Genomic DNA, 24669 nt, shown 5'->3' with positions numbered 1-24669 from the left:
TGGCCCTGTATTCTGAATCTGAGTCTTGACAGTTGTTTCCAAACTTTTTTGGCTATTTCTCTCCCTGGGCCTTTGTTATGCTCAGGCATTCTCAGAGGGGGGCGATAATGCTCCCAAAAGGGGCAAAATTGGTTCTTAGAGGGTGAAAAAAAAATCCAAATCTTTTAATGTAAGTATAACTACATCTATATGTAAGGAACATAAACAGATATACAGCGTATGCCATGTTAACATTTCTTGGAGGGGAGTAAGGATTAGGAAAAAATGAGGTCAAAAAGGCTCCCTCATGCGGGGATCGCTAATTTTAAAAAGGTTGAGAAAACTTGTCTTGTCCTGATGTGGTTTTTGTGCAGAACTGTGCTTTGGGGGTGTGTTTAAGGAAATAAAGGCCTAACTCAGGAGTCTGGAAAGGACTTGCTAAGGCTCTGCTGCTGGGTGACCTGTTGCCAAGTCGCTCAGTCGTGTCCAGCCCTTTGCAACCCCATGGACTGTAGCCCACCAGACTCTGTCCATGGAATTCTCCAGGCAAGAATACTGGAGTGGGTAGGCATTGCCTTCTCCAGGGGATCTTCCTGTCCCAGGGGTTGAACCAGGGTCTCCCACATGGCAGGCAGATTCTTTACCATCTGAGCCACCAGGGAAGCCCTTAAAAAGGAGCTGCCCTACAGACCAGCCCCTCCAAGTCCCTTCCAGGCACCACCCCGAGCTTTCTGGAGGCACCGATGGCAGAAACAGAAGCTGCCGACTTCCCTGGTGGTCCAGTGGTCAAGACTCTGCACTTCCACTGCAAGGGGCATGGGTTTGGTTCCTGGTCCAGAAACTTAGATCTCACATGCCCCACACTGCAAGAAAACAAAGACGAAAAAAGAAAAGGCATAGAAGCCGCTATCGTTATTGTATTTTTATAAAAAGAAACCGACTGGAGCACAGCACAATGTCCTTCCACCAAGTCTGGGAGAGCAAGGGCTGTCTCTGCAGATACACCCTTCATAAAAGTGACCTGTTGATGACATCCGTGGTGGCAAAACAAGAAGGTGGAGCCAAATGCATCTTACCTCAGCCCGGGTCACAATGATGTCAATGAGGGTCTCCTCATCGGTGCCCGCCCCCTTCATGGACTTGTACAGACGGTCAGCAAAGTAGCCCTGGAGGTCCCGGGCGCTCCTCACTGGGCAGGACAAAGGGAAAGAGAGCGTGAGGAGGTCACGTCTTGTTCAGTAACAGAGAGACGCTGGGGAGGAACAGAGCTGGCTTGCCCTTGGAGCGGATGGAGTCATGACCTTTGAAAGGAGCAGACTTCACACTGTTGATAAAGGGTCTGGAAGATTCCCCTGGGGTCAGGGCACCAGACTCTTCAAACTAGTCCCCTTCAGACACATAAGAACCTCTCCTATTCCCTGAAGACCCTGAGGAGGAGGAGGAGCGTTGTGAGCACCCTCAGGCTCTCCCTGCAACGTTCACGATTCTCACCAGCAGAAATGCCTTCTCATCTTTAAGAGAAATCTCTGATGCCAGAGTCAGGTCTGGAGGGGAAACGTAGTGGTGGTTTAGTCTCTAAGTCATGTCCGACTCTTGTGACTCCATGGACTGTAGCCTGCCAGGCTCCTCTGTCCATGGAATTTCCCAGGCAAGAATACCAGAGAGGGTTGCCATTCCCTTCTCCAGGGGATCTTCCTGACCCAGGGATCAAACTTGGGTTTCCTGCATTGCAGGTGGATTCTTTACCGACTGAGCCACCAGGGAAGCCCCCGAGGGGGAACACAGACTGGCCAGCAACGTCTCCATAATAAAACTTGGTAATCTTGAAGACGGGCTCAGTTGCACTGTGATCCTCCTGCCTGCCGTGCTAAGCAAACTTCCTTCCCTTTGTTTTTCATCACTGGGTTTTAGGTGTGAGCTTCATCTCTGAATCTTTTCCGAAGTCCCCACAACCTTCATCGTGTGTGGTCTGGGATGTGGGCTTGATGAAATGTTTGGTCTTGTCTACACAGCATCCTCCTGTGATGCTGCTAACTGCTGATTTTGAGCCCTGCCCCAGTCAGAAATGAATGAAGTATGAGCTAGTCCACAAATTAACAAAGTATGGTCTCTCTCCACCCATAAGGGGATGGGGTGCACCTCTGCTCCTGGGGATAAATCTTGGTTTGTCCCCCCTCCTCCCAGGTTCACAGGAGTCTAACACTTTGGGGGGATGAACTCTTTTCTGTTTATGTTGTTGATGTTTTGCCTACAACAATGAACATTTTTGATGTTCGGGATAAGTAATAAGTAATAAATTCAGCATAAGTGTGGAATGCACATCATTACCATGTCCTGTAATGAGAACTGTTATTTTCTAGGTAATTGACAATGGGATTGATGCTTACAAGCCAGAGGGAGGAACAGAACTGGGGAAGCAGAGTCTACTTTGGGGGTCTATCTCCTTATTTTATAGATTATGTGGTAGTCACCAGAGTGTCAGTGGAGAAGCCCAGATCAGGTGTCTGAATCCACAAGCTGCTGAATTGGTGGTGGTTTTGGGGGTGAACCTGGCAATTTGAGGAGCAGCATATCTGAGACTCACTGTGGCACCCCCCTCCCAGGCATTCTGAGCTGGTGACCTCACAAGATTTCCCTGAGGACCCTCTGCCATGCATTTGTATTAACTGATGTTGAAATAATCATCTGCCTGATGTCAGTGTATTCTGAGCCTACACTAGGGGTGACTTCTCCCTTGAATTCCTTCTTCCTGATATTTTGGGGAGAAAATTCTCAATTTTGCTGCTGTATACAGGCTATGCCTGATGAACAAGCTCTGCTGGTCACAGCTGCAGGAAGGCTCCAAAAGTTTGGATGGGATTCCGAAGTGGAAGGATTTCCCAGATGGCTCAGTGGTAAAGAACCCACCTGCAAAACAGGAGTCATAGGAGTTGCAGGTTCGATCCCTAGATTGGGAAGATTTCCCGGAGGAGTACATGGCAACCCACTCCAGTATTCTTGCCTGGAGAATCCCATGGACAGAGGAGCCTGGTGAGCTATAGTCCATAGGGTCACACAGAGTCAGACACGATTGAGGCGACTTAGCATGGATGCTCACACAGCTCAGGAGGATATGGGAATAAAGCTGTTCGTGGCTGTGGGTGCAGGGCAGCCAGATGCTCTGCTGTGTCCCCTACTCCTCTGGGCATTCAGAGCAGGGATTCTCAAACTCCAGGGAAAGTAAGACAACCACTTGGGGAGCTTGTAAAGGTGTGGCTTTAGGCTGAATTCCTGCAAGTTCTAAGTGGGTGGCCTGGACTGGGACTCGGAAACTGCATTTTCACATCCCCTTCCCCCAGGTGGTTCTGATACAGGGGGTTGTTAGACCCCACTATGAGAACTGCTGTTCCAGAGATTATGAGCAGTGAGAACCATTTGGTCTCATAAACACCTCCTCCTCTATTTTAGCTTCATGCTGGCATCTTTACAAGTTAGGTAGGAGCAGGGTGGGGAAGTGTCTAGAGAATTTAGTTATGGAATCATGTTCCACTCTCTTTGTGGTTCATTTTCAAGGTCTTTTCTGATCTCTTTTTAATTTACTACCAGGGGAGTCCACCTAACTCCTGCATTTCATGGTCCCCCCACCGTAGGGCCGGGCCTCTCCTTCCTCTGTACTCGCTTTGCTCTGATTGCTTTTATCTTTGTGCATTTGTGCTTGCGCGTGCGTGCTCAGTCGTGTCTGGCTCTTTGCAACCCCATGGACTGTAGTCTGCCAGGCTCCTCTGTCCATGGGGATTTTCCAGGCAAGAATACTGGAAGGGGTTGCCATTTCCTTCTCAGGGGAATCTTCCTGACCCAGGGATCAAACTCGTATCTCCTGTGTCTCCTGCTTTGCAGGTGGATTCTTTACCTGCTGAGCCATCAGAGAAGCCCGTTTTATCTTTACTATAGCTCAGTCCATTGATTTGTGTGTTTGTCCTGACCTTGACACTTCTTAAGAAGAGGAACTGGACCTGTTCCCCACTGATTCCCATGCCTGGCACAACCCCTGACCCAAGCAGGTGCTAAGTAAATGTTACAGACTTGAATGGTTTTATTACCATTAATACTTAATATCAATAAGGATTGATATTAACCTTCTGACTGAATTCTGGTGTTTTCCTAATTCTTTACAACTGCAAGTACAGAAAGGATTTGGGGCCTTGTAGATGGGCCATGAGTAGATCTCTCTGTTTACTTGAGACAGTGATCCCTAAGACCCTAAGGACAGTCATCTGTGTGTATCCATCTTGGGACAGGAGCAACGTTAATGATGCTCAGGCCTCTGCATTGGATCACAACAGCAGAGTGCTAGTGTGAATGCAAAATGTTGAAGGACTAAAAAACTAAGCAATTGCTGACATTGCTCCCGAAAGTCCCATCAAAAAAAAAAAAAAGGCAAAACAAAAGAGTTTGGCAGCGAGAGGACATTTTTTAGCTTCCAGGGGCTGCTTTTTTGGTTCTTCCTCTTCTTCTGGGGATATTCTCTCCATTTCTTGTGCCATTTGGGATGCTGCCCTGGCCTCCGTGCCACTGGAGTGTGGACAATGGACAATGCCTTCCTTCCAGGACTTGCAAAGATGAGAAAGGAGCCTGCCAGTCACAGCCCAGTACCCATCTCTCTGCTATTTCCTGCCTTACGGGCAACACCTGGAGAGAAGGGCCTGGCGTTTGCTTGGCACGGCCATGATCTGGTCTCCTCCCCCTTGCTTTCTAAACAGATCTCATTCATCCCAATGTTGAAGGGAAACAAATGGAAAAGGTCACCCTCGAGCCATCAGGCACCTGCGAAAACTTGTTCATGGATCAGAACCTGAGTGCTTTCGGGTGTGTGTCATGTGAACCCGTGCTGCCCTGAGACTAGACAATGGTCCCAGGCTGTGATGGTTGCTGCTGGGGACCCACGATCTTAGTGGGACTGTCATGGATGCTGTGATATGTCCCAAAGCTTCTGTCTTCAGGACCGTGGCACTGAGGCAAAGTGTTATGTGCTGGCTGCTCACAGCTGAGTCACTTTTCAGGAGGCAGGAAGTGACTGGGTCATACGCATTAGGAGTCAAAGGAGGGAGCTGGCTTCCCCAAGGTCCCCATGGGTGCAGCCAGCCAGCTGCTTGATGAGGGGTGCGAAGGCCTGGGACCCTTGCCTACACTTCAGACATCCCGACTTCAGGGCTTCCTGGGGACCAGAAAAGCTCCTGTTGCAGCTGCATCACACCCATTCTCTCCCTTCCCAAGGCTGCTTAGATGTGTTGTGGTTCTCAGACTATTACCTGAAGTCTTCCTGCACACAAACCTCTATCTCCAAGTGTGGTTCCAGGGAGCCTGGCTGAAGTCAGGGGCTCTCCTGGCTTTACTTACCAAGCGTTAAGTAGGCCTTCTGCAGGTCTCCTGATGTTTCTGCCTCGATGGCCTCTTCGATGTCTTTGCCGATGAGCTAGAGAGAGAAAGTCTAGCTGTTAGTCCAGCTTTTGCTCTTGGCTGTGGTGCACTGGAGGCTTGTTCTTCCATGAAAAGACTCATCCAGATTTGGTCATGCAAGGACCAAGGAAACCTGGCCTCATCCTTTGCAGGGCTGGGGGTGGTACCCCACCCATTCGAGTGCGGACTCTCAGGGCCAAGGGAGATTTGACCCTTAATGGACACGACCCCAGGCAGGACCACCCCCTCGGCCTCAGTTTCCTCTTCTGTAAGAATCAGAGAGTGGAAGAACAACGAATAAATACCGAAACAACATTCTTTGTATTTCTATAGTACTTGAGTTTCCTATGTGTTTATAAAAATTCTTTCCATTTCCAGTTTTTCAGGAGGCTGTGGTTATAATCATCTCCTCCGTTGTAAACTGAGACAGGGAGCTCAGGCGGCTACCATCTGGGAGACATAGGTAGAGGCCGTCAAGTTCACGGCAAGGACTTGGTCTAACGTTTCTGATACGATGGGGTTACATGGGCTAGGAGCAGGGTGGGGGATGTGTAGGGGCCTGACCACGTCAAATGCCAATTTCCTTCCCTCTGGGGAGACTCCGAATGGTCTTATATTCACCCCCAGCTCGCCTATCATTCTGCGTAGCATTACATGTTAGGTTTCCTTCCAAATATTTATAGAAGCTGAAGTTTAGAGTAAATTGTGACCACACTTAGCACAAGTACCGCCTGGGCCAAGCTCAGAGCAGGCACACAAAGAGAAAGGAGAAACTTCAGGTTTGGGAAATGCAGTTAAGCATTAAGAAATACTGAAACTTCTTTCTTAGAAATTATCTTTTGAGGATATGACACAACTGTGAGTCTATAAATAACTGGGGCCTTTGAGGACACACCAGGGGAGTTTATTCTGAAAATCCTGGTAAACAACATATTCTTTGTGGTGGGAGCACGATGGATGCAGGGGGAGGAGGGTCTGAATTTAATGAAACCTGTCGCTTGATCTCCTCATCGGAGCTGGCCTGTCTAGAGGTCCGGTGTGGAATGGACCTAGATAAGATGGGAGTTGGGTTGGGGGGCTTTCAGTCCTGTCCCTTTCTTAGCTGTCTTCAGTTGTTTAGGGGTTGGATGTGGGAGCTAGTATTTCAGAAGAAACTGCTCTCCCTTTCAACCATGAACAGGGTTCTTGTTCTGTAGATGGAGGTTGTGTTACAAAAGGAGATTGTATTCACATAGGTCTCTGTTTACTTAAAAAAAAAAGAATCCTCACACTAAACCACTTTGTTTTTATTGTTAATACTGGGCTAGAACGTATTTTTAAATTTTCTATAGCATCTCAGTCTACACAACAGATAAAAGCAGGAAAGCAGAGCTGTTCTAGGGAGGCGGGAGAGGGGTTCCTGACCCCAGCCCTAGACGCCAGGCTCCCCTCCTCTCAGAGCCTCATTGCTGCCCGTCTCCAAGGGGCACTATTTATGAGCTATAGGGAGATGGCATTGTCCTTTCTTCTCTGCCTGTCTCTTGACCCTATCCCCTCCTGTTACCTCCCAAGGCACCTCCAGAGGTTCCACTGAACACAGATGGAAAACAATCCACTGGCCCAAGGTACTAGGATTCTCCTTTGCAAATGGCAGGCTTCCCACTGGAACACTTAATTCTTAGGGGGCTCTTTGGACACAACCAGGTTTTGTGATCTCGGTACAAAAACTCACTGCCAGGGTGGATTCCAGACAAGCCTCAAAGGCTTCTAGTTTACCAGGTAGCATTGTCTGTGGAGAGATTATTAGAAGAATAGGGGAGACATTTCTTTCTTTTAAAACCAGTGCCCCTGATTGGCCACATGCCCACAGCAGAACCATAGGCACTCTGGTTTGTTATAAAAGCTAAAGGGCTAAAGGCTCTGGAATGGGCTTAGAAAAGCTTTGTAAGAGGAGGGGAGAAGTGATGAGGGGTGCGGTGGGGAGGAAGTGACCTGGGGCTAAGGGTATGTGTACCTACAATTTATACTGAGCCCTGTTTGGGAACGTCAGAACTCTATAAGCCTCTCATGTTTGGTAGACTTGTGAAGAGTAATAACTTTTCACGATGCAGCACAGTTGGGAAGCTTTGTTGTTTGGGCTGGGATTTCTGAGTGTCAGCAGTTAAGATTCAAGTTTAGAGGACAAATCAAGGGCAAAGTTTTTGTGCCAAAAATTAAAATTCCACTCTATGCCAGCACAACCTATGTCACATAATAGACTTCAATGATCTGACTCTAGCATCTTCGTGCTTTTAGCCAGAGACCATGAGAAAATTTATGGAGCCAGATTCCCAAGATCATGGTCATGGTGAACCCTCAAAATCAGTGATAAAGATCAAGATGAATGATGTTCCAGGAAGGTTTTTGGAATAGATGAATAGGTATTAATAGCATTTTAAAGCTGGTTTCATGTAAAGAATCCTCAGATCAGGAGATTATCTTATTTTCCACTTGAGTTTCAGCTGTTTTTTGTTGCTGTTGGTTCACACAGGGAGACTCCTACCAACTGTTAATGTTAGCTGAGCACCCACTGCATGCCAGGCACTAAATGCTTTAAATCTGTTATTCATTTAATCCTTACTAACTCTGTGAAGCAGGTACATTCTTATCCCTGTTTTACAGTTGAGGCACAGAACCCTTAGCCATTTGCCCAGCCTAAAGCAGACTTCTTAAACTTTAACATGCATCAGGATCTAGACGATTTATTAAAACACAGATTGTAGGACCCCAACCTCAGGGAATCTGATTCAGTTGATCCAGGGTGGGGATTAAGAATTCTTGTTTTAAGCATGTTCTCAAGTGATACTGATTCTGCTGATTCAGGATTAATTTTAAGAACAATTGGCTTAGGGAGTATCCTTAGGTTGTCAGTAACTCATGTGTACACACGCACACACACACACACACACACACCCATGTATGTGTGTTTCTATAGTGATGCCCAATGACAACCACCCCAGAAACTCCATCCATGGCCCCTGTCTAATGGGAAGAGGCTCTAGGTCCTGGAGAAGGCTTCCAGCTCAGTCTACTCAGCTCCAGGCCCAAAGGCCAGGGGAGTTCAGGATGAGCTGCCTTTGATCAGGACTCTGGGCACGATTTGAAAGCAGAGGGCCCTAAAGGCTTATATACAGTAATGATAAAATTCCAAAGCTTTCTTGTCTTTTCATCTGCTGGCAACACGTCGGAAAATGCTATTCTGAGTGAGGAGTGGCCAGCTCTAGCCGAGGTAGGAGCTCAGGCTGGGGAATCTTGGAGCTCTCATCCACTTTCTGCTACTGACTTGCTGTGTGGTCCTGATAAGTAACAGATGGCTCCTTACTCATAACAGACTTCCCTTGTCCAGCAGTTGTGGGTAACAATGGCTGTTCAGCCTACATTCGAGTTATGGTATTGTCGTGAAGTTGAAATGAGACACCGGGCACAGATGTGCTTTGAATAGTCAAAAGCACTCCACAAATAAAAAATACTAGATGAAAGAATATCTGATATTCCACAAAAGCCTTCCTGAAATTAAAGACTGATTTTCAGGGAAGGACTAACTAGTAAGTGTCTTGAAATAGCTAACTTACCTTGTTGGCTTACAATGATCATCAGATTAAAAAATAATTGTATAAAAGCAATTTATACACATCTTTTCAGGAATGTATCTCGGAAGTATTATTGTATCTGTCTCAGGCACTGTTTAGCCAATTGTCAATTGGAATAAAAATAAGGGCAAACATTTTTATGCTTACTACAACCAGACACTGTCCTGAGCCTTTTATATTCATCTTATTTAACTCTGAAAATAATCTCTTGAGGTTGGGAAGATGATGTTCAGGGTCTCTTTTTACAAAGGAGGATGGAGACGTCTGGTCACTTGTTACAGTAAAACCAGGATTTGAACCTGGGCCCTCTGACTCTAGGGCTTTGCTCCGAAACTTGACCTGCTGTCCTAGCCTCTGAGGCAAAGTGGGGTTTCTGAGCCTCAGCACTGCACTGGGCCAAATGGTTGCCTGTTGTGGGGAGCTGTCCTGTTCATCGTGAGATGTTTAACAGCATCCCTGGTCTTGACCCTCTAGATGCCAAGAGCACTGCTCCCCCCAACACATCTGGTTGGGACCTATTTCCAGACATGATCACATAATCCCTTGTGTGCGTGTGTGTGTGTGTGCTCAGTCATGTCCAACTCTCTGTGACCCTATGGACTGCAGCCCACCAGGCTCCTCTGTCCATGAGATTCTCCAGACAAGAATATTAGAGTGGGTTGCTGTGCCCTCCTCCAGGGGATCTTCCCAACCCAGGGATCAAACCCAAGTCTCTTGCATCTCCTGCATTGGCAGGAGGATTCTTTACCACTGCGCCACCTGGGAAGCCCCAAATATCCCTTAGGGTGTGCAAGATCATCCGTGATTGAGAACTACCATTGTAAAAGACACCCGCCGCCCCTGCTCCCACCGCTCAGTTCCATATCCCAGATCTCAGCTTCTTTTGGAAATAACTTGAGACTCTGTTCCTGTGTGAACTCCTTGCCTTAGTGCTGGATCACTTACAGTTTGGTAGGCTTGAAAGGTGGCTTGTAACTGCTTGTGGCTTCTCTTGGCCAGGAGTTCATTGAAGGCAAGCTCGTCTGTGCCCCAGCGGCCTTCCCCTGCCTAGAGAACCAAGTGCAAACATTTTGAAAGTGACTTTTGCAAAAACACCAAATATACACAGCTGTGACCAGGCCTCACTTACAGGAAACAATAAAACATGAGCCAAAGAGAAGCCAAATTGATTGACCTAGCACTTTCAGTTTCTAACCCACAAGTATACCTCACCTATCTATTTATGTTATTTATATGTCCCCTTATTTCAAAATGGATCTGAGATGGTTAACACCAGAGTAAAATAATAGAATAAGCAATTCTTTTAGGTTCACGAAGACAGTATAGATGAAAAATACTTTCAAGATCATACTTATTTCCCAAGTAATTCCAATTCACATAAAAGAAAGACATAATTGTTGAAAATCATGTTAAATAAAAGAAAACCATTTGCAGAGACTGGCACGCCCACATACTTACATCATACAGCTCTTTGGCATCCTGCCCAGCTAGATCTTTGTCCACATTATCTCCTTCATCACGATTAGCCTAGAAAAATCAACACGTTGTTATTAACTTGAGTTCCTGCTTGACCAAAGAAAACAAAAAAGGAAAAGTCCTCGAAAAGGGGTGACTCCAGAGCGGTGGCCTGGAAATTAGACTCAGCCTGGCAGAGTGGCAGCACTGCTCTTTGCTGCCATCTTTTGGGCACAACTGATAAACAGAGTAGCTTCTGTGAAAACACATTTTTCCTTTTTTTTTTTTTTGTAGAAACCAGGGTCACTCACAAACCCCTCTGACCTCTAAGAAACCTCATAATGTGCCCTAGAGTGAGTCTGTTGAGAAGGTATCCGTCTTCCTTCCAAAATATCGAGTCTCACCTCTCAGGGTCCCTGTCCTGAAGAACCCTGGACGTTGGTCATGGAAGGCCTTGGAGGTCTCACTTAAGCCCTTTAGTGGCAGGTGGAATTCTAAGGTGACCCTGATGGCCCATGCTAATCTCCTCCCTTTGAGTGTGGGCAAGACCTGTAAACATGGTGAGGTATCAGCCCTGTGATCGTGTTATATTTATGTGGCAACAGGGATGTTTGCAGATGTAATTAAGGTCCCTAATCGGTTACCCTGGGTGGGTCTGACCCAATCAGGTGAGCTCTGAGAGGTCAGAGATGGAAGAAGTCAGAGAGATGAGCTCACACTGGTCTGGAAGAAACCATACACCCATGCTCTGAACTCTCTCTGGGGCCACATGACAGGGGACTGTGGGTAGCCTCTAGGAACTGAGGGTCTTTTTAGTTGACAGCTAGCAAAAAAACAGGAACATTAGTCATACAGCCATAGAGAGCTGAAATCTGCCAACAGCCAGTGAGCTTAGGAGAGGACCCCAGGCCTCACAGGAGATGGCAGCCCTCGATTCCAGCCTGTAGAGACCCTGAGCCAAGGACTCAACTAACCTGTAACAGGAGCCCCAGTCCATGGAAACTGCTAGATCATAGATCTGTGTTGTTGCTAAGTCTGCAGCAATTTGTTATGCAGCAGGAGAACATTCATATAGTCTTCCTGCTATAGCTCAAGCTTACTCTATGTGTTCTCTGCTGTCAGTCTTTCCACATAGAAAGTAATCAGAGGAAATACACAAAGCTCAGAAAGACGGGTGTGTCAATGAGAGGGCAGATGCCATCTGGCTGGAGGCCCAGGGGCTGCGTCCTCTCAGGGCCAGTTCTGAAAACCCTGCTTTCCTGGCCAAGCGGCTCCTACAGGCCTAGACTCAGGGTGAATCCTGGAAGTTAGTTGTATCATGAAAAGGACCCTATTTGGGGTCAGATGAGCCTGTATCTTACTGTGTATACACCTAGAGGTTCCTCACTGGCAAAGTGAGATGGCAATGCTTAATGAGATGACTCACTAACAGAAAGGGATTGTAGACTGCAAATGACAAGGCAGACTGTTACGAGGGGGAAAATCTCCACTGAATAATTTCAGAAGAGCTAGATGGACAGAAGACAGGTTGCTGGTTCCTCAGTAGCAATTTAATAAGAGAAGGAACTGTTTATTATCTACATTGCCTTTTACATCATGGTTGCACGTTGCCAAGGGCTATTTCTCAAGATCATAAAGCAGGTGAGACCTCTTTACTCTTACCTGTAGCAGGGAGACCAGAATTGTTTTTAGGCTTCCACTTGTATCACCTTTGACATCTGATTCAAGGCTCTTGCCAAACACTTTAGCGGAAGAAGAAAGGAGAGGAAGCAGAGTTTTAGTTTCCCAGAGGTAGTTTGCAAGAGGCATTCTTTATCTAAAGTCAGAACAAAAGGTCACTTACACCTTTGGTAGGCCTCTTTAATGGCAATAATTTCCTAGGAAAGATAATAAAAAAAAATCAATACTTCAAGGTGGGGTTTATTGATAAGATAGGCAGGTACCAGGCAAGGTAAGAGGCAGAAATTGTTTTTGGACACAGGATGCCTTCAGGACTTCCTCCAAAGGGGGCAGTCCCTGCAGATCAAAGTCCAAACCTAGAGCAAGTCGGCAAGTCCCTGGCTGGTGGGGATAAGGGGTTTCCCTGGTGCTTCAGGAGGCAAAGAATCTGCCTGCAATGTGGGAGAGTTCCATCTCTGGGTCGGGAAGATCCCCTGGAGAAGGGAATGGCTACCCACTGCAGTATTCTTGCCTGGGAAATCCCACGGACAGAGGAGCTGTTGGTCACAGTCTATGGGGTCACAAAGAGTTGGACACAACTGAGTGACTAACACACACACATACACATCCTTAGTTAAAAGTGAAAGCATTACAGCTAAGCTGATTTATTTTTTAAAGATTCCTCGATGTGGATCATTTTTAAAGTCATTACTGAATTTGTTACAATACTTTTTCTGTTTTCTGTTTTGGTTTCTTGGCCATGAAGATCTTAGCTCCCCACCCAGGGATCAAACCCACACACCCTACACTGGAAGGCAGTCACCACTGAACCACCAGGGAAGTCCCTAAGCTAACACAGTCATTCACTGCCTTCTTGCTCCATCTCACTCCCCATCCTCCCCCGCAGGGAGCCAGTTTTAGAAATTCTGTGCATATTTTCCCTTTGCATTTATACATATATGTTTGTGCTACTGAAAATATATAGAATTGTTTTGTGTATGTGTTTAAAAACTGGAATACTGTATATGTTTGTTCAACTTATTTTTTTCACTCAGTAATAGGTCTTTAACGTCCAGCTATGCTTACACACAATTAGTCACCTAGCATTTTTTTTTTTTTAAATAGAGACAAAATGTTCCATCCTACAGTAAGTCCCAGTTTATTTAGCCAGCCTCTGACTGATGGACATTTAGGCTGTTTCCAATTTTTCTCTACTTCAAACAAGGCTGCACTCAGTCAACAATTTGCTTTGTGCTGCAGTGCAAGTCTCTCCCTAGGGTGTGTGCTGGGAAGGACTGCCTTACAGGCACATGCCCCCCTGATGAAACGAGTGTCCTGATAAAGTGAAGTACACGCATCTTTTGGTTTCCCGGTACATAGGAAAGTGACATTGATGTATATGTACGGTTGAGTCCTTTTGCTGTCCACCTGAAACTATCACAACATTGTTAATCAGCTATAATCCAATATACAATACAAGGTTAAAAAAATTAAAAGAAAAAAGTTATGCTGACACTCTACTGTGGTCTATTAAGTGTGCAATCGTGTCTAAAAAGCAATGCACATACCTTAATTTAAAAATACTTTATTCCTAAAAAATGCTAGCCATCATCTGAACCTTCAGCGAGTCATCATTTTTCTGCCAGGGGAGGGTTTGAAATATTATGAGAATTGCCAAAATAGGACATAGAGACAAGTGAGCAAACGCTGTTGGAAAAATTATGCTGATAGACTTGCTCCAAGAAGCATTGCTGCACACACTCAGTTTGTAAAAATGCAGTAAAGTGAAGTGCATAAAGCCGTGTATGGCTGTATATTTCAATGGCTCGTCCCGACGGGGCCACTTGGGAGCTTCCTCAGTTTACACTTGAACCAGCAGCATGTAAGAGCCAGTGTCTCCCCACAGTGTCTCCCACAAACTGTTTAAAATGAAAGTCGTGAGGCAGCGATGGGGAGAAGGGAGTGGGGCTGATGGAAGATGAGGAGCCAGGCCCGTGTTGCTGTGGTGGGCGGGAAGTGGGTAGGAGGAGGTAGGGGCTGAACACCTGTGACTCTGCAGCCCCCTCCCCTTTCTCCTCCTTCCAGCCCACAACCAGGATCTGCCTGAAACTGTCGCCTGCTCTCTCCCTGCTTTTCTCCTTTTTACTGTCAGATCTATTTGATTGGGAAAAAAAAGTCTTGCTTATTGTTCAAGACCAGGACCCAAAAGAAACTAGGTTGAGGGTGAGCCACATGCGGATAAATGTGATTAGAAAAAGAATGACCAAATTAACCTTCTGGCCAAGGGAGGCTGCCCAGATACTGGCTGCCAGGTCACTGGCACTTTGGTGCTTCTGGAAAGGATGGGGGTACTGAGTAAGGAGAGATGTGTGGTTATTGGACAGAACCAATGCCATCCTCCTGTGCTAACGCTCCTCTAAACCACTATCCTAACCCCAAATAGAGGGGTTTTATTATCTGTGGGAAGAAGAGGAGTCCAGGGATGTTCAGGAAAGGGGTTCGCTCCTGTAGCCTGGACCCTGGTGGTGCCTCGGGTAACGGGCTGGACAGCACAGGCTGAGCAGAAGGAGCGAGCCTGGGTTATCGATAAGTATTAATAGCCCAGCAGCATCAGAGTGCTGGGGTGGTTTTCCTCACTATCTGCTCCAGGTGCTGCTTCTGTTTCCTCCCTGGAGGAATCAAAAATGTTGGGTTTTCTTGGCACTTTCCTTGCTGGACCTCCCCACTCTACATGATGGATGTTGCAGAAGAGGACATTTCCAAAGAATGACCTGGGGACCCTCTTTACTGTTGATGAAGTCCATGGTCCCTGGGCTTCCCTGGTGGCTCAGATGGTAAAGAATCTGCCTCCAATGCAGGAGAGCTGGGTTTGATCCCTGGGTCAGGAAGATTCTCTGGAGAAGGGAATGGCAACCCACTCCAGTATTCTTGCCTGGAGAATTCCATGGACAGAGGAGCCTGGCAGGCTACAGTCCATGGGGTCGCAAAGAGTTGGACATGACTGAACAGCTAACACACACACGAGGCCCTTATGGGTTCTGGAACCAAAGATGAATGGGCCTTCACAAATGTGCTTTTTAGCTCAGGACATGATGGCATGTACCCAAGGGACAAGGGGAGAGGACTGCTAACAGAAGGACACGGAAACCTCTGGGGAGGTGGTGGCAGCCCCAGCTGTTTCCTGGGATCCCCTTGGCATCCCACCCCCCCTGCCTCATTCCTTTGCTCCCTGCGTCCACACTTGGATTGCTAATTGGGGTATTGGTGCTAGGAGACCTGCAAAGTCAGGCTGGGCAGGTAAAGTAGGATTCGTATCCCACACATGGAACTGTGCATCTCTTTAGAAAAATAAAGCTGGATTGACACAGCTCTTCTGGAAGGCTCTATCCTGTCAAGCCAGTGGCAGTAACACCAAAACCGACCATCAGAATATTGGAAGAGGCATCTCTCCAATGTGAACCAAGCGGGCACATTGCTTGCCCAGACACTTGATCATCACAAGGGTGGAGGGCTAGGAGGACTTTCCCTTCTGGCTGCTGTAACCCTCTCTGACGGGCATGTGGACGCTCTCTCAGGGGCTCAGCTGGGACTCACCTTATTGGTTCTCGTGCACAGGACCTCGATGAGTACTGCCTCGTTCGTGCCCAGGCCCTTCATGGCCTTCTGCAGCTGCCGGGCAGCATACTCCTCGGGGTGATCCAGAAGGGCCAAAGCTGTCTTCTCAAAGTTTCCACTCAGCTCACTCTTGAGCACCTCCTCCAGGTCCTGTGGGAAGATGGCGGGAGTCCTGACTGAGAAGGGCCTGAGGGCAAGGGGGACAGGTGTCTGCTTTCTGTATGGCACGGCCCCAGGGGAGACTGGACACTTGCCATGGACACCCAGGGCACACTCTAGACAGGAGCTCTACAGGGCTGAGTGACCTTCTCTGGAAGACAGTGGTCACCCGACTGCCCATCCATCTGCTGGGGACACTGAAGATGAGTCACAGTGACAACAAGCATTTGCAGAACACTTTAGGGTTCAGAGAGCTTTCTTATTGATCCTCAAGACAGCCCTAAGAGGAGAGGTATTTATTGCTTTATCCCCATGGACTGAACCTCAGTAAGATAAAGGACTCATCTACGAACACTTGGCTAGAGAAGACTAACACAGGTTTGTCCTCTGCAGGAGACTGGCTCATTCACTGGCCGGATGGGGGTGCTTTTGAGAGTGAAACACATGCGTGTTCAGTTGTGTCCAACTCTTTGTGACAGGGTGGACTCTGCCCACCCCTCTATCCATGGAATTTTCCAGGCAAGAATACTAGAGTAGGTTGCCATTTCCTTCTCCAGGGAATCTTCCAGACCCAGGGATGGAACTTGTCTCTCTTGTGTCTCCTGCATTGACAGACGGGTTCTTCACCAGCTGAGCCACCAGGGAAGCCCTGAGAGTGAAAGGGGGCACTACTAATTCCTGTTGGGGGACAACAGGAATAAAGTGAGACCATCCTGGGCAAACTCCATGGACAGCCACTTTGGTGTTTTGTTAAATCCTGAAAGGGACACATGTGAGAAAGAACTCAAGTAGGGGAAGGGAAGTTCATGAAATTCTACCTGGCATCCTGTTTATGGCAAGCCCCCTCTAATCGCGAGTAGACTGCCTGTTCCCACCTGCCTCCCTCTGGCTAGATGGTTTAATGAGAAAAGTGTCAAGAATGAACCTTCAGTCCAGCTAGAGCTGTCGACATCCCAACCGAAATGAAGGACCTCAAAGCAGGACTTTCATGCAGAGGGACTGCTCCGTGTGGGTCAGACTGGAAGCCAATAGACCGAGGTACAGCACGGAGTGGGCCTGGCTACTCAGCCCCATGCATGATGGCTAACAACACAGTCACGGAGTTCTGTGACCTTGGAAATGCACTTAATTTCATCATCTCTCGGTCTCCTTCTTTGAAGAATGGGGAGAATAGTAAGACTTACTTCCTAGGGTTGCTGGGAGAATTAAATGAGACAGTCCTTGCAGACACTGAACACAGTGCCTAGCACATTTTCGATGTTCAGTACGTGAATATTATTGTTGCTGTTATTTTTATTCTATGTTGATGAAACTTTCAGAGAGAAGGCAAATCAACTATTCTTCAAATGAACCTTTGAGTTCCAGATCTGGGAGAAAAACCCGGAAGATTTTTATCCAAGGCCCTGGGATCTGCTGTCTCAACAGTGGGTTGTGATGTTAATGTTACTAGCTTCATTCCATGGCAGTTGCAGCATCTAACCCTGACCTTGTGAAGACAGGCCTCTGGTCAGTGCTCTGGTGTGGATCTACCCGAAGACTGGAAATCTTTTTTCAAGTCAGATGGGCATTATATAGAACAGCAGAGAAGAGAGATTCCAGCTGCCTGCTGTTAGAAGCCACAAGCATGAAAACAAACCCCTGAGTGTTTACATTCTATTTGGACATAGGAGCCAGCTCAGGATACCTTGGCTCTAACCCTGGTTTCCTGCTAACTAGCTGTGTCACGTTGGGATGCTTATTCTCTTTGGAGCTCAGTTGACTTGAGGATTTAGATTTGTTTGTCTCTAATGTCCTCCAGGGCTTCCCTGGTGGCTCAGTGGTGAAGAATCTGCCTACTGATGCAGGAGATGCTGGTTCAATCTCTGGGTCAGGAAGATTCCCTGGAGAAGGAAATGGCAACCCTCTCCAGTATTCTTGCCTGGAGAAACCGCATGGACAGAGGAGCCTGGCTGATTACAGTCCATGGGGTTGCAAAACAGTTGGACATGACTTAGCAGCTGAACAACAATGACAAGAGATGTCTTCTAGCTTTGTAATATGATTCTCAACCACCTCTTTGGCGGTCTCAGCCGTCTGATACACAGCTGAGAATTGGCAAGTAAAAAAAAATGATTGGCAGATGTAGGTATTGCAGATTTTGTGCTATAGTGTGCCCACTTTAACAAAGCCTGAGGTTCTGACTTTGAACCTGTTTACTTTTATTTTACTGCTTCCTAAGTGGTGCAGTGATCAAGAATACTCCTGCCAATGCAGGAGACACAATAGACACAGGTTCCGTCCTTGGGTCAGGAAGATCCTCTGGAGAAGGAAATGGCAACCCACTCCAACGTTCTTGATGAAAAATCCCATGGTCAGAGGAGCCTCATGGGCTACAGTCTGTTGGGCTGCAAAGAGTCAGACACGACTTAGCGCGCATACACACTCTTATTTTACACCAAAGCTTAAGAAGCCTGCATCTGACTTTCCATATTGGCAGGATAGAAGCAGACACAGTGCTTGAGGGACTGCTACAGTCAGGCACACTGACAAGGGTGAAAGTTCAATGTCATTCAATTCAGTTTAAAGCAGCTGAACTGAAGCTTCACTTATCTTCACCAGTGTCATCAATGAATATCATTGACAAGCCTCACTGTGAGGAGAGAAGCAGGAAAAACTACAAAAGCACAGCTGTCTGGACCACTTAATGTAGAAATAAACTGCTCCTCCTCTTACGGCAATGGGTTCTCCAGAAGTGATGGCTGGCCCTGGAGATGGAAGACTTAGACTCGAGGCCTGGTTCTTTTTCTTATTAAGTGTGTGGTTTTGCGTCAGTCTTTTAAATAGATGAGCTCCACTTTCCTCTCTGTAAGATGGAAACAGCCATCCCTTATTAGGGCTTCCCTTTGCTGGAAGGTGTCAGCATTCCCCTGCCTGATTCTCCCAGCAAGCTGAGAAGGGAGGCAAATATATCATTGTATTTGTGAGGAGACCAAGCCTGGAGAGACGGTTGCCCGCTCAGTGACAGATATGTAAAAGTCCATTTCTATCTGTCTAATTATACATAGAATTATTGACACTGTAAAGATTTTCTAAATTTGGAATTACAATGCAGCATAATTAATATTTATTTTGTAAACTGATCATTCTAATGACATTAAGAAAATGTTAAAGTGTGTTCACGATATATTAATGAAGAAAATACTGTAGAAAGGCTAATGTATTCTTAAAGATTTCTGTACATAACACTATCAAGGATAAGAATAAAAGAAATGTAAAGAAAGGAAAAAGTATTGATGCTTAATGAAACAGAAGGTGTTTTCGCTTTTTGGTTTTTTAGTTTTTGTAACAGTCATTTATGAGGAATAAATCATTATTGAGGACACATGAATAAATTAAGAATTCTTACATAAAGACCCTCCCGCAAAAACTGATTTTCAAATTAGTGGCCTATCTATAAGTCAATGTGTGGAAATAGTCCAAAAGAATGGGGAAAAAATGACTGAGGGATTAATTTAAAAAGAAGTCAGTTGAAAAAGTAATGAGTTAATATTGATTTTACAGGCTGTTAACAAGACCATTTCAGTTTTTCTGAAGTCAATTAAAGCTCTAAATAGTTGTCTTGTTTTGTTTCTCCTGGGCTAACTAGATAAAGCTTTAAAGGTATCCGTCACTGTCTTGGGAACAAAGGAAGCAGAAGAGACAGTTAAGACCAAGGCCACGTGCGCGTGGCTGAAGACCCTCGGCATCACCTTGCCGTACGTTGTCTTGTACTTTCGTTTTATTTGTTGCCTCTCATGCGATGTCCTGCTTGATAAGATTTCGATGATGGCGGCTTCATCAGTTCCTAAAGTGCAGGAGAAAGAAACAAAACCACAGTGAGCGAGAAACAAGAAGGAAGTTTATTTTAGTCCAGCTAGAGAAGCCAGGGCAGAGGTCACAGACTTTGGTGTAACCTAGATGGGTCACTTGACTTTAATATCTTGTGCTGATAACTGTATTCTCTTTATTCACTTAACAAGTATCCATTGAGGTCTCACATTGCATAAAGCACAGTACTAGGCATTGTAGTGGAAAGAGGAACAAATACAGTGTATCCCTTAATTTCACTCCTCAACATAAATATAAGAGAAATGAAAACTTATGTCTGCACAAAGCTTGTATTCAAATGTTCACAGCAGCATCATTCATAATGGTCAGAAGGTGCAAACCACTTGAATGTCCATCGGTGGCTAATGGATAAATGAACCATGGCATGTTCATTTGGTGGAATGTTACTTGGCCAGAAAAAGAAATGGAGTACTGATATATTTTATACGAATGGACCTTAAACACACCATGGTAAGTGAAAGAAACCAATCACAGAAGATGACGTATTATGACTCCACTCATATGGAACTCCAGCATAGGGAAATCTATATTAAGACAGAAAGAAGAACAGTGGCTGAAGGTGGGGTGGGCAGAGAGGTGACAGCTCAAGTGTAGGAGGTTTCTTTTTAAGGTGATGAAAATGTTCTAAATTGACCATGGTGATGGTTTCATACATTACCACATTAAAAACAACTGAATACATTAAAAACAACTGAACACTTTAAATGGGTGAATTGTATGGTGTGTCTTATACCTCAAAAAAAAAAAAAAAAAAAAGCTGTTTACAAAAAAAATGGTATGTCCTTGGCCTCCAATTACTTAAAAGAGAATGGAAGAAGTTAAGACAAAAGGCCCAAATTGCTACAATATCAGGTCCATTCATAAACTTGTTAATTTCAGAGAAAAGTCCTAATCAGGAGCTTGAGGGGTAGTTAACCCTTAAACTCCTTTGAACCACACTTTTCCCGTGATGCTCAAAATAAACCTTGTTCATCATAGGCGAAAGTGAAAGCCACTCAGTTATGTCCAACTCTTTGCCACCCCATGGACTATAGAGTCCATGGAATTCTCCAGTCCAGAATACTGGAGAGGGTAGCCTTTCCCTTTTCCAGGGGATCTTCCCAACCCAGGGACGGAACCCAGGTCTCCCGCATTGCAGGCGGATTTGTGATCAGTACTGAAATGATAATGACTAAGAAAGAAGGGCAGCGTATCATTGTTAGAACCTGGACACAGGATGGGAAGGGGCTTCCCACGTGGCGCTAGTAGTCAAGAACCCTCCTGCCAACACAGGAGACATAAGAGATGCAGGTTCGATCCCTGGGTAGGGAAGATCCCCTGGTGGAGGGCAACCCAGTCCAGTGTTCTTGCCTGAAGAATCCCATGGACAGAGGAGTCTGGTGGGCTACAATCCATAGGATTGCAAAGAGTTGGACATGACTGAAGTGACTTAGCATGCATGCATGCACAGAGTAGCAAAGATGTCCCAGGGGTTGCAGGTATGGGAATGAAAAAGACTACTTGATCAACAAACCTTGAATTAAATTTCTTCAGACTGGGTTCCTGGCTCCACCCTTAAACCACACGACAAATCATCAGATTCTGGAGCGTTCCTGCCTGTTCCTAGCCCTCCTCTCATGCCCGCTGCCTGCGAATAGTATGTGCTGGCAAGGACTTGAAGTGTTTGGCTCCAGCCAGCATCGCTTTATTTGGAAAGTCAGTGCTGGGACTTAGAAAGACTGCGCTGACCCAGGGGTTGGAGGGCTGTGCGCTGCTCCTAGGAAAGCCACAGCTCCATGTCTGTGGACTGTTCGTGTAGTCTCAAGGACTAGTTCCACCTTTAGAATTCTAGGAAGATCTAGCTCTTTGATTCCAGCTGGAGAAACAGAAAATTTTAGGATGAGCTCACTTGCAAAAATAGCGTTCGCTGCCTGCCTCATTCCGACTCACTCCCAAAGCTATTTCTGCTGTCCCTCCTCATTTCCTCCTGCAGCCTCGCCTACGGAATCTGTATGCAGTTACTTCCTCTGCGACATGATATCTTTTTAACCTCTGAGTGCCGGAAATCTCACCTCAGAAGGGATTTTTTTTTTTTTTTCTCATAAAAGAATCTCTGAATCCAACCCCTTCCTTTTTTTTTTTTCCCATGTGGGCTGTTCCATGGGGATCCTGCCTTACTCTCACCTTTTCTGGTCAGAATTCGCTGTCCCAAGTGGCCTTTCTGCTGAGCAGATCAGCCTGCTCACCCTTCTGCTTCAAACCATTCCATCTAGGCCCCTTTAGATCCAGAACAACAGCCTGGACTCTTCTCTGCCTGCAAGCCCTTCTGTTAGCTTCGCGCCCCTCACCTCACTCTCGTCCCTCCTTCAGGACTCAGCTCGATGGACTCTCCTGGGAAGAGATGGACACTCCTTGCTGGGTCCCTCCTATTGCCCTTCCTCCTCCTCTGTCCCGTCTCTGCCATCCCTTACTGCAAGTTCCACGGGAGCAGGGGGCACTGCTCATTGCAGTCTCCACACAGAAGGCTCTCAGTATTCATCAGACCTGACTTGCTGAGTGAAGGAATGTTTAAATGCATGAGGACATTTGCACTGCATTTTGAGGGCACTGGTCTCTGCATGGGTGTACAGCTGTGTGCTCTACTCAGGCGCTCTGTACGTAGGAGGTGATGTGATATGTGTGTGCGTGCTTGTGTTGGACTCTTTTCGACCCCATGGACTGTAACCTGCCAGGCTCCTCTATCCATGGAATTCTCCAGGCAAGAATGCTGGAGTGGATTGCCATTTCCTTCTCCAGAGAATCTTTACGACCTGGGGATCAAACCCAAGTCTCCTGTATCTCCTGCATTGGTAGGCAGATTCTTTACCCCTCACCCCCCGGGAAGCCTGTATGTAGCAGGGACCAACAGGAAATCCTCTGCTCCGATGCTTCAGTCAACCTATATCTGCATAATTCAGGACAATTGAGTTAAAATTTTAAAAGTAAGGCTTTTAAGGCTTTCCTTCCTGCAAGACTTTTTTTAAAAGGAGAGCAGAGCAGCCTGGGGCTGGCCCAGCAGCAGCCTGGAGGTCGGGGGAGCAACTGGAAGTGACTTGATTTCCCTCAAGCTCTTTGAGTCCCGGCATCGGGTTTATGTGGAGAACTGTTTCCACTATGGGACCAAGAAGCAATTTACTGAACGGTGACCTCATCTTATATTTCACAGAATGTGTGTCATATAAGCAGTCTGTGCAGGGGAACAATTTCCTGTAAACATTTACAATGGTTTGAGGCACCAGGGCCAGTCCCCAGCGATTCTGGGAAAGACTTTATTTTTTTTTAATGAGGAAAGAAGGAACCTCAGCCTTGACTGTGCATAGGACACAGTAATTACACAGTCGAGGTCAGAACCCAGTGACCGTCAGCCTCGGAGGGCCAAGAGCCTCCTGACTTTGGCTTTTCCAGCAGTTTTCTGGGAAGACATGGAGCTGAGTTTCAGCAGGATGGTGGGGAGCTGAGTCTCTGCTGGGTTTGAAGCGACCTCCCTGTTACCCTCCCTGATGAGTGACCACTTCTCAGCAGGCCCCAGAGCCAGCCAGAGCCACCCTCCAACAGCTCCATGGCAGCTTCTCTCTCTTAGACCCGTTTCTGTATTTTTCGAAAGGAGAAATGGCAAACCTCCTTTTGCATTTCTGAGAGGATAATGAATGCTGGGGTCTGTGCACTATCAGATTAAGGCATTATCTACAGGAGGGCCCTGCTGGGATGGGGGTTCACAGAGCCCTGAGAGGAAGGCCTAACGGAGGGTCAGTGTCAAGGGTTTTAGGTTAACCAAGACCCAGACCAAGGGTCCAAGGTACTTAGGAGCCAGGGAAGCATAAGCACCAAAGAAGTGAAAAGGAAACTTGCCAGTTTAGCGTTATTTGGAAAAATCAATTGTTATTTTATGGTATAGCATTCTTTTGTTTCTTTTTTAATTGGAGTACTATTGTTTTTGGAGAAGGCAATGGCACCCCACTCCAGTCCTCTTGCCTGGAAAATCCCATGGACAGAGGAGCCCGGTGGGCTGCAGTCCATGGGGTCTCGAAGAGTCGGACACGACTGAGCGACTTCCCTTTCACTTTTCACTTTCATGCACTGGAGAAGGAAATGGCAACCCACTCCAGTGTTCTTGCCTGGAGAATCCCAGGGGCGGGGGAGCCTGGTGGGCTGCCGTCTATGGGGTCGCACAGAGTCGGACACGACTGAAGCGACTTAGCAGCAGTAGCAGCACAGTTGTTTTACAATTTTGTATTAGATTCTTTTTCTGTATCAAAGTGAATCAGCCATACTTACACACATATCCCCTCTCCCTTGGATTTCCTTCCCATTTAGGTCACCGCAGAGTCCTGAGTGGACTTCCCTGTCTATGCAGTAGGTTCTCATTAGCTCTCTGCTTTATATTGTAGTGTATATATGTCAATCCCAATCTCCCAGTCCATTCCACCACCCCTTCCCTGCTTGGGGTCCATATGTTTGTTCTTTATGTCTGTATCTCTATTTCTGCTTTGCAAATAAGTTCACCTATAGCGTTTTTCTAGAATCCACATATATGTGTTAATATATAATATTTGTTTTTCTCTTTCTGGCTTGCTTCATTCTGTATGACACACTCTAGTCAATCCATGTCTCTACAAATGGTCCAATTTCATTCTTTTTTTATGGTTAAGTAATATTGCATTCTTATTATTTTGACTTTCATAGGTGGGTGAGTGAGTGGGAGCCCATATAACCTTTTTGATGCCAAGGGCCTCTAACCTCTCTCTATGCTACATAGTGGATGCATGTGGTTACTGAGGATGCAAAGTGTGGCTGGTCCAAGTTGAAATGTTCTGTAAGTGTAAAATATATATAGTCCTTCGAACTTAACGTGAAAAATGGAATGTCAGGTATC

General features: G+C 46.4%; 1 protein-coding gene across 2 annotated transcripts in view; it reads right to left on the bottom strand.

The window, feature by feature from the left end:
• The window catches only part of ANXA13 (annexin A13), a 57446-nt gene that overhangs the window by 3153 nt on the left and 29624 nt on the right, over nt 1-24669 (bottom strand). For both annotated transcript variants that reach the window (XM_010838909.1, XM_010838910.1), the window contains 8 exons: nt 19640-19734; nt 15732-15902; nt 12322-12355; nt 12141-12220; nt 10482-10550; nt 9969-10070; nt 5356-5431; nt 1056-1168 (listed from right to left, as the gene is read on the bottom strand). In XM_010838909.1, coding sequence (XP_010837211.1) covers nt 1056-1168; nt 5356-5431; nt 9969-10070; nt 10482-10550; nt 12141-12220; nt 12322-12355; nt 15732-15902; nt 19640-19734 — 740 coding nt within the window. The remainder of the gene's footprint in view (nt 1-1055; nt 1169-5355; nt 5432-9968; nt 10071-10481; nt 10551-12140; nt 12221-12321; nt 12356-15731; nt 15903-19639; nt 19735-24669) is intronic.

The sequence above is a fragment of the Bison bison genome, unplaced genomic scaffold (genome assembly GCF_000754665.1).
Source record: "Bison bison bison isolate TAMUID 2011002044 unplaced genomic scaffold, Bison_UMD1.0 scf7180017864108, whole genome shotgun sequence".
Lineage (NCBI taxonomy): Eukaryota > Metazoa > Chordata > Mammalia > Artiodactyla > Bovidae > Bison > Bison bison.
The sequence above is the reverse complement of the archived record's forward strand: the minus strand, read 5'-3'. Positions and strand labels throughout refer to the sequence as shown.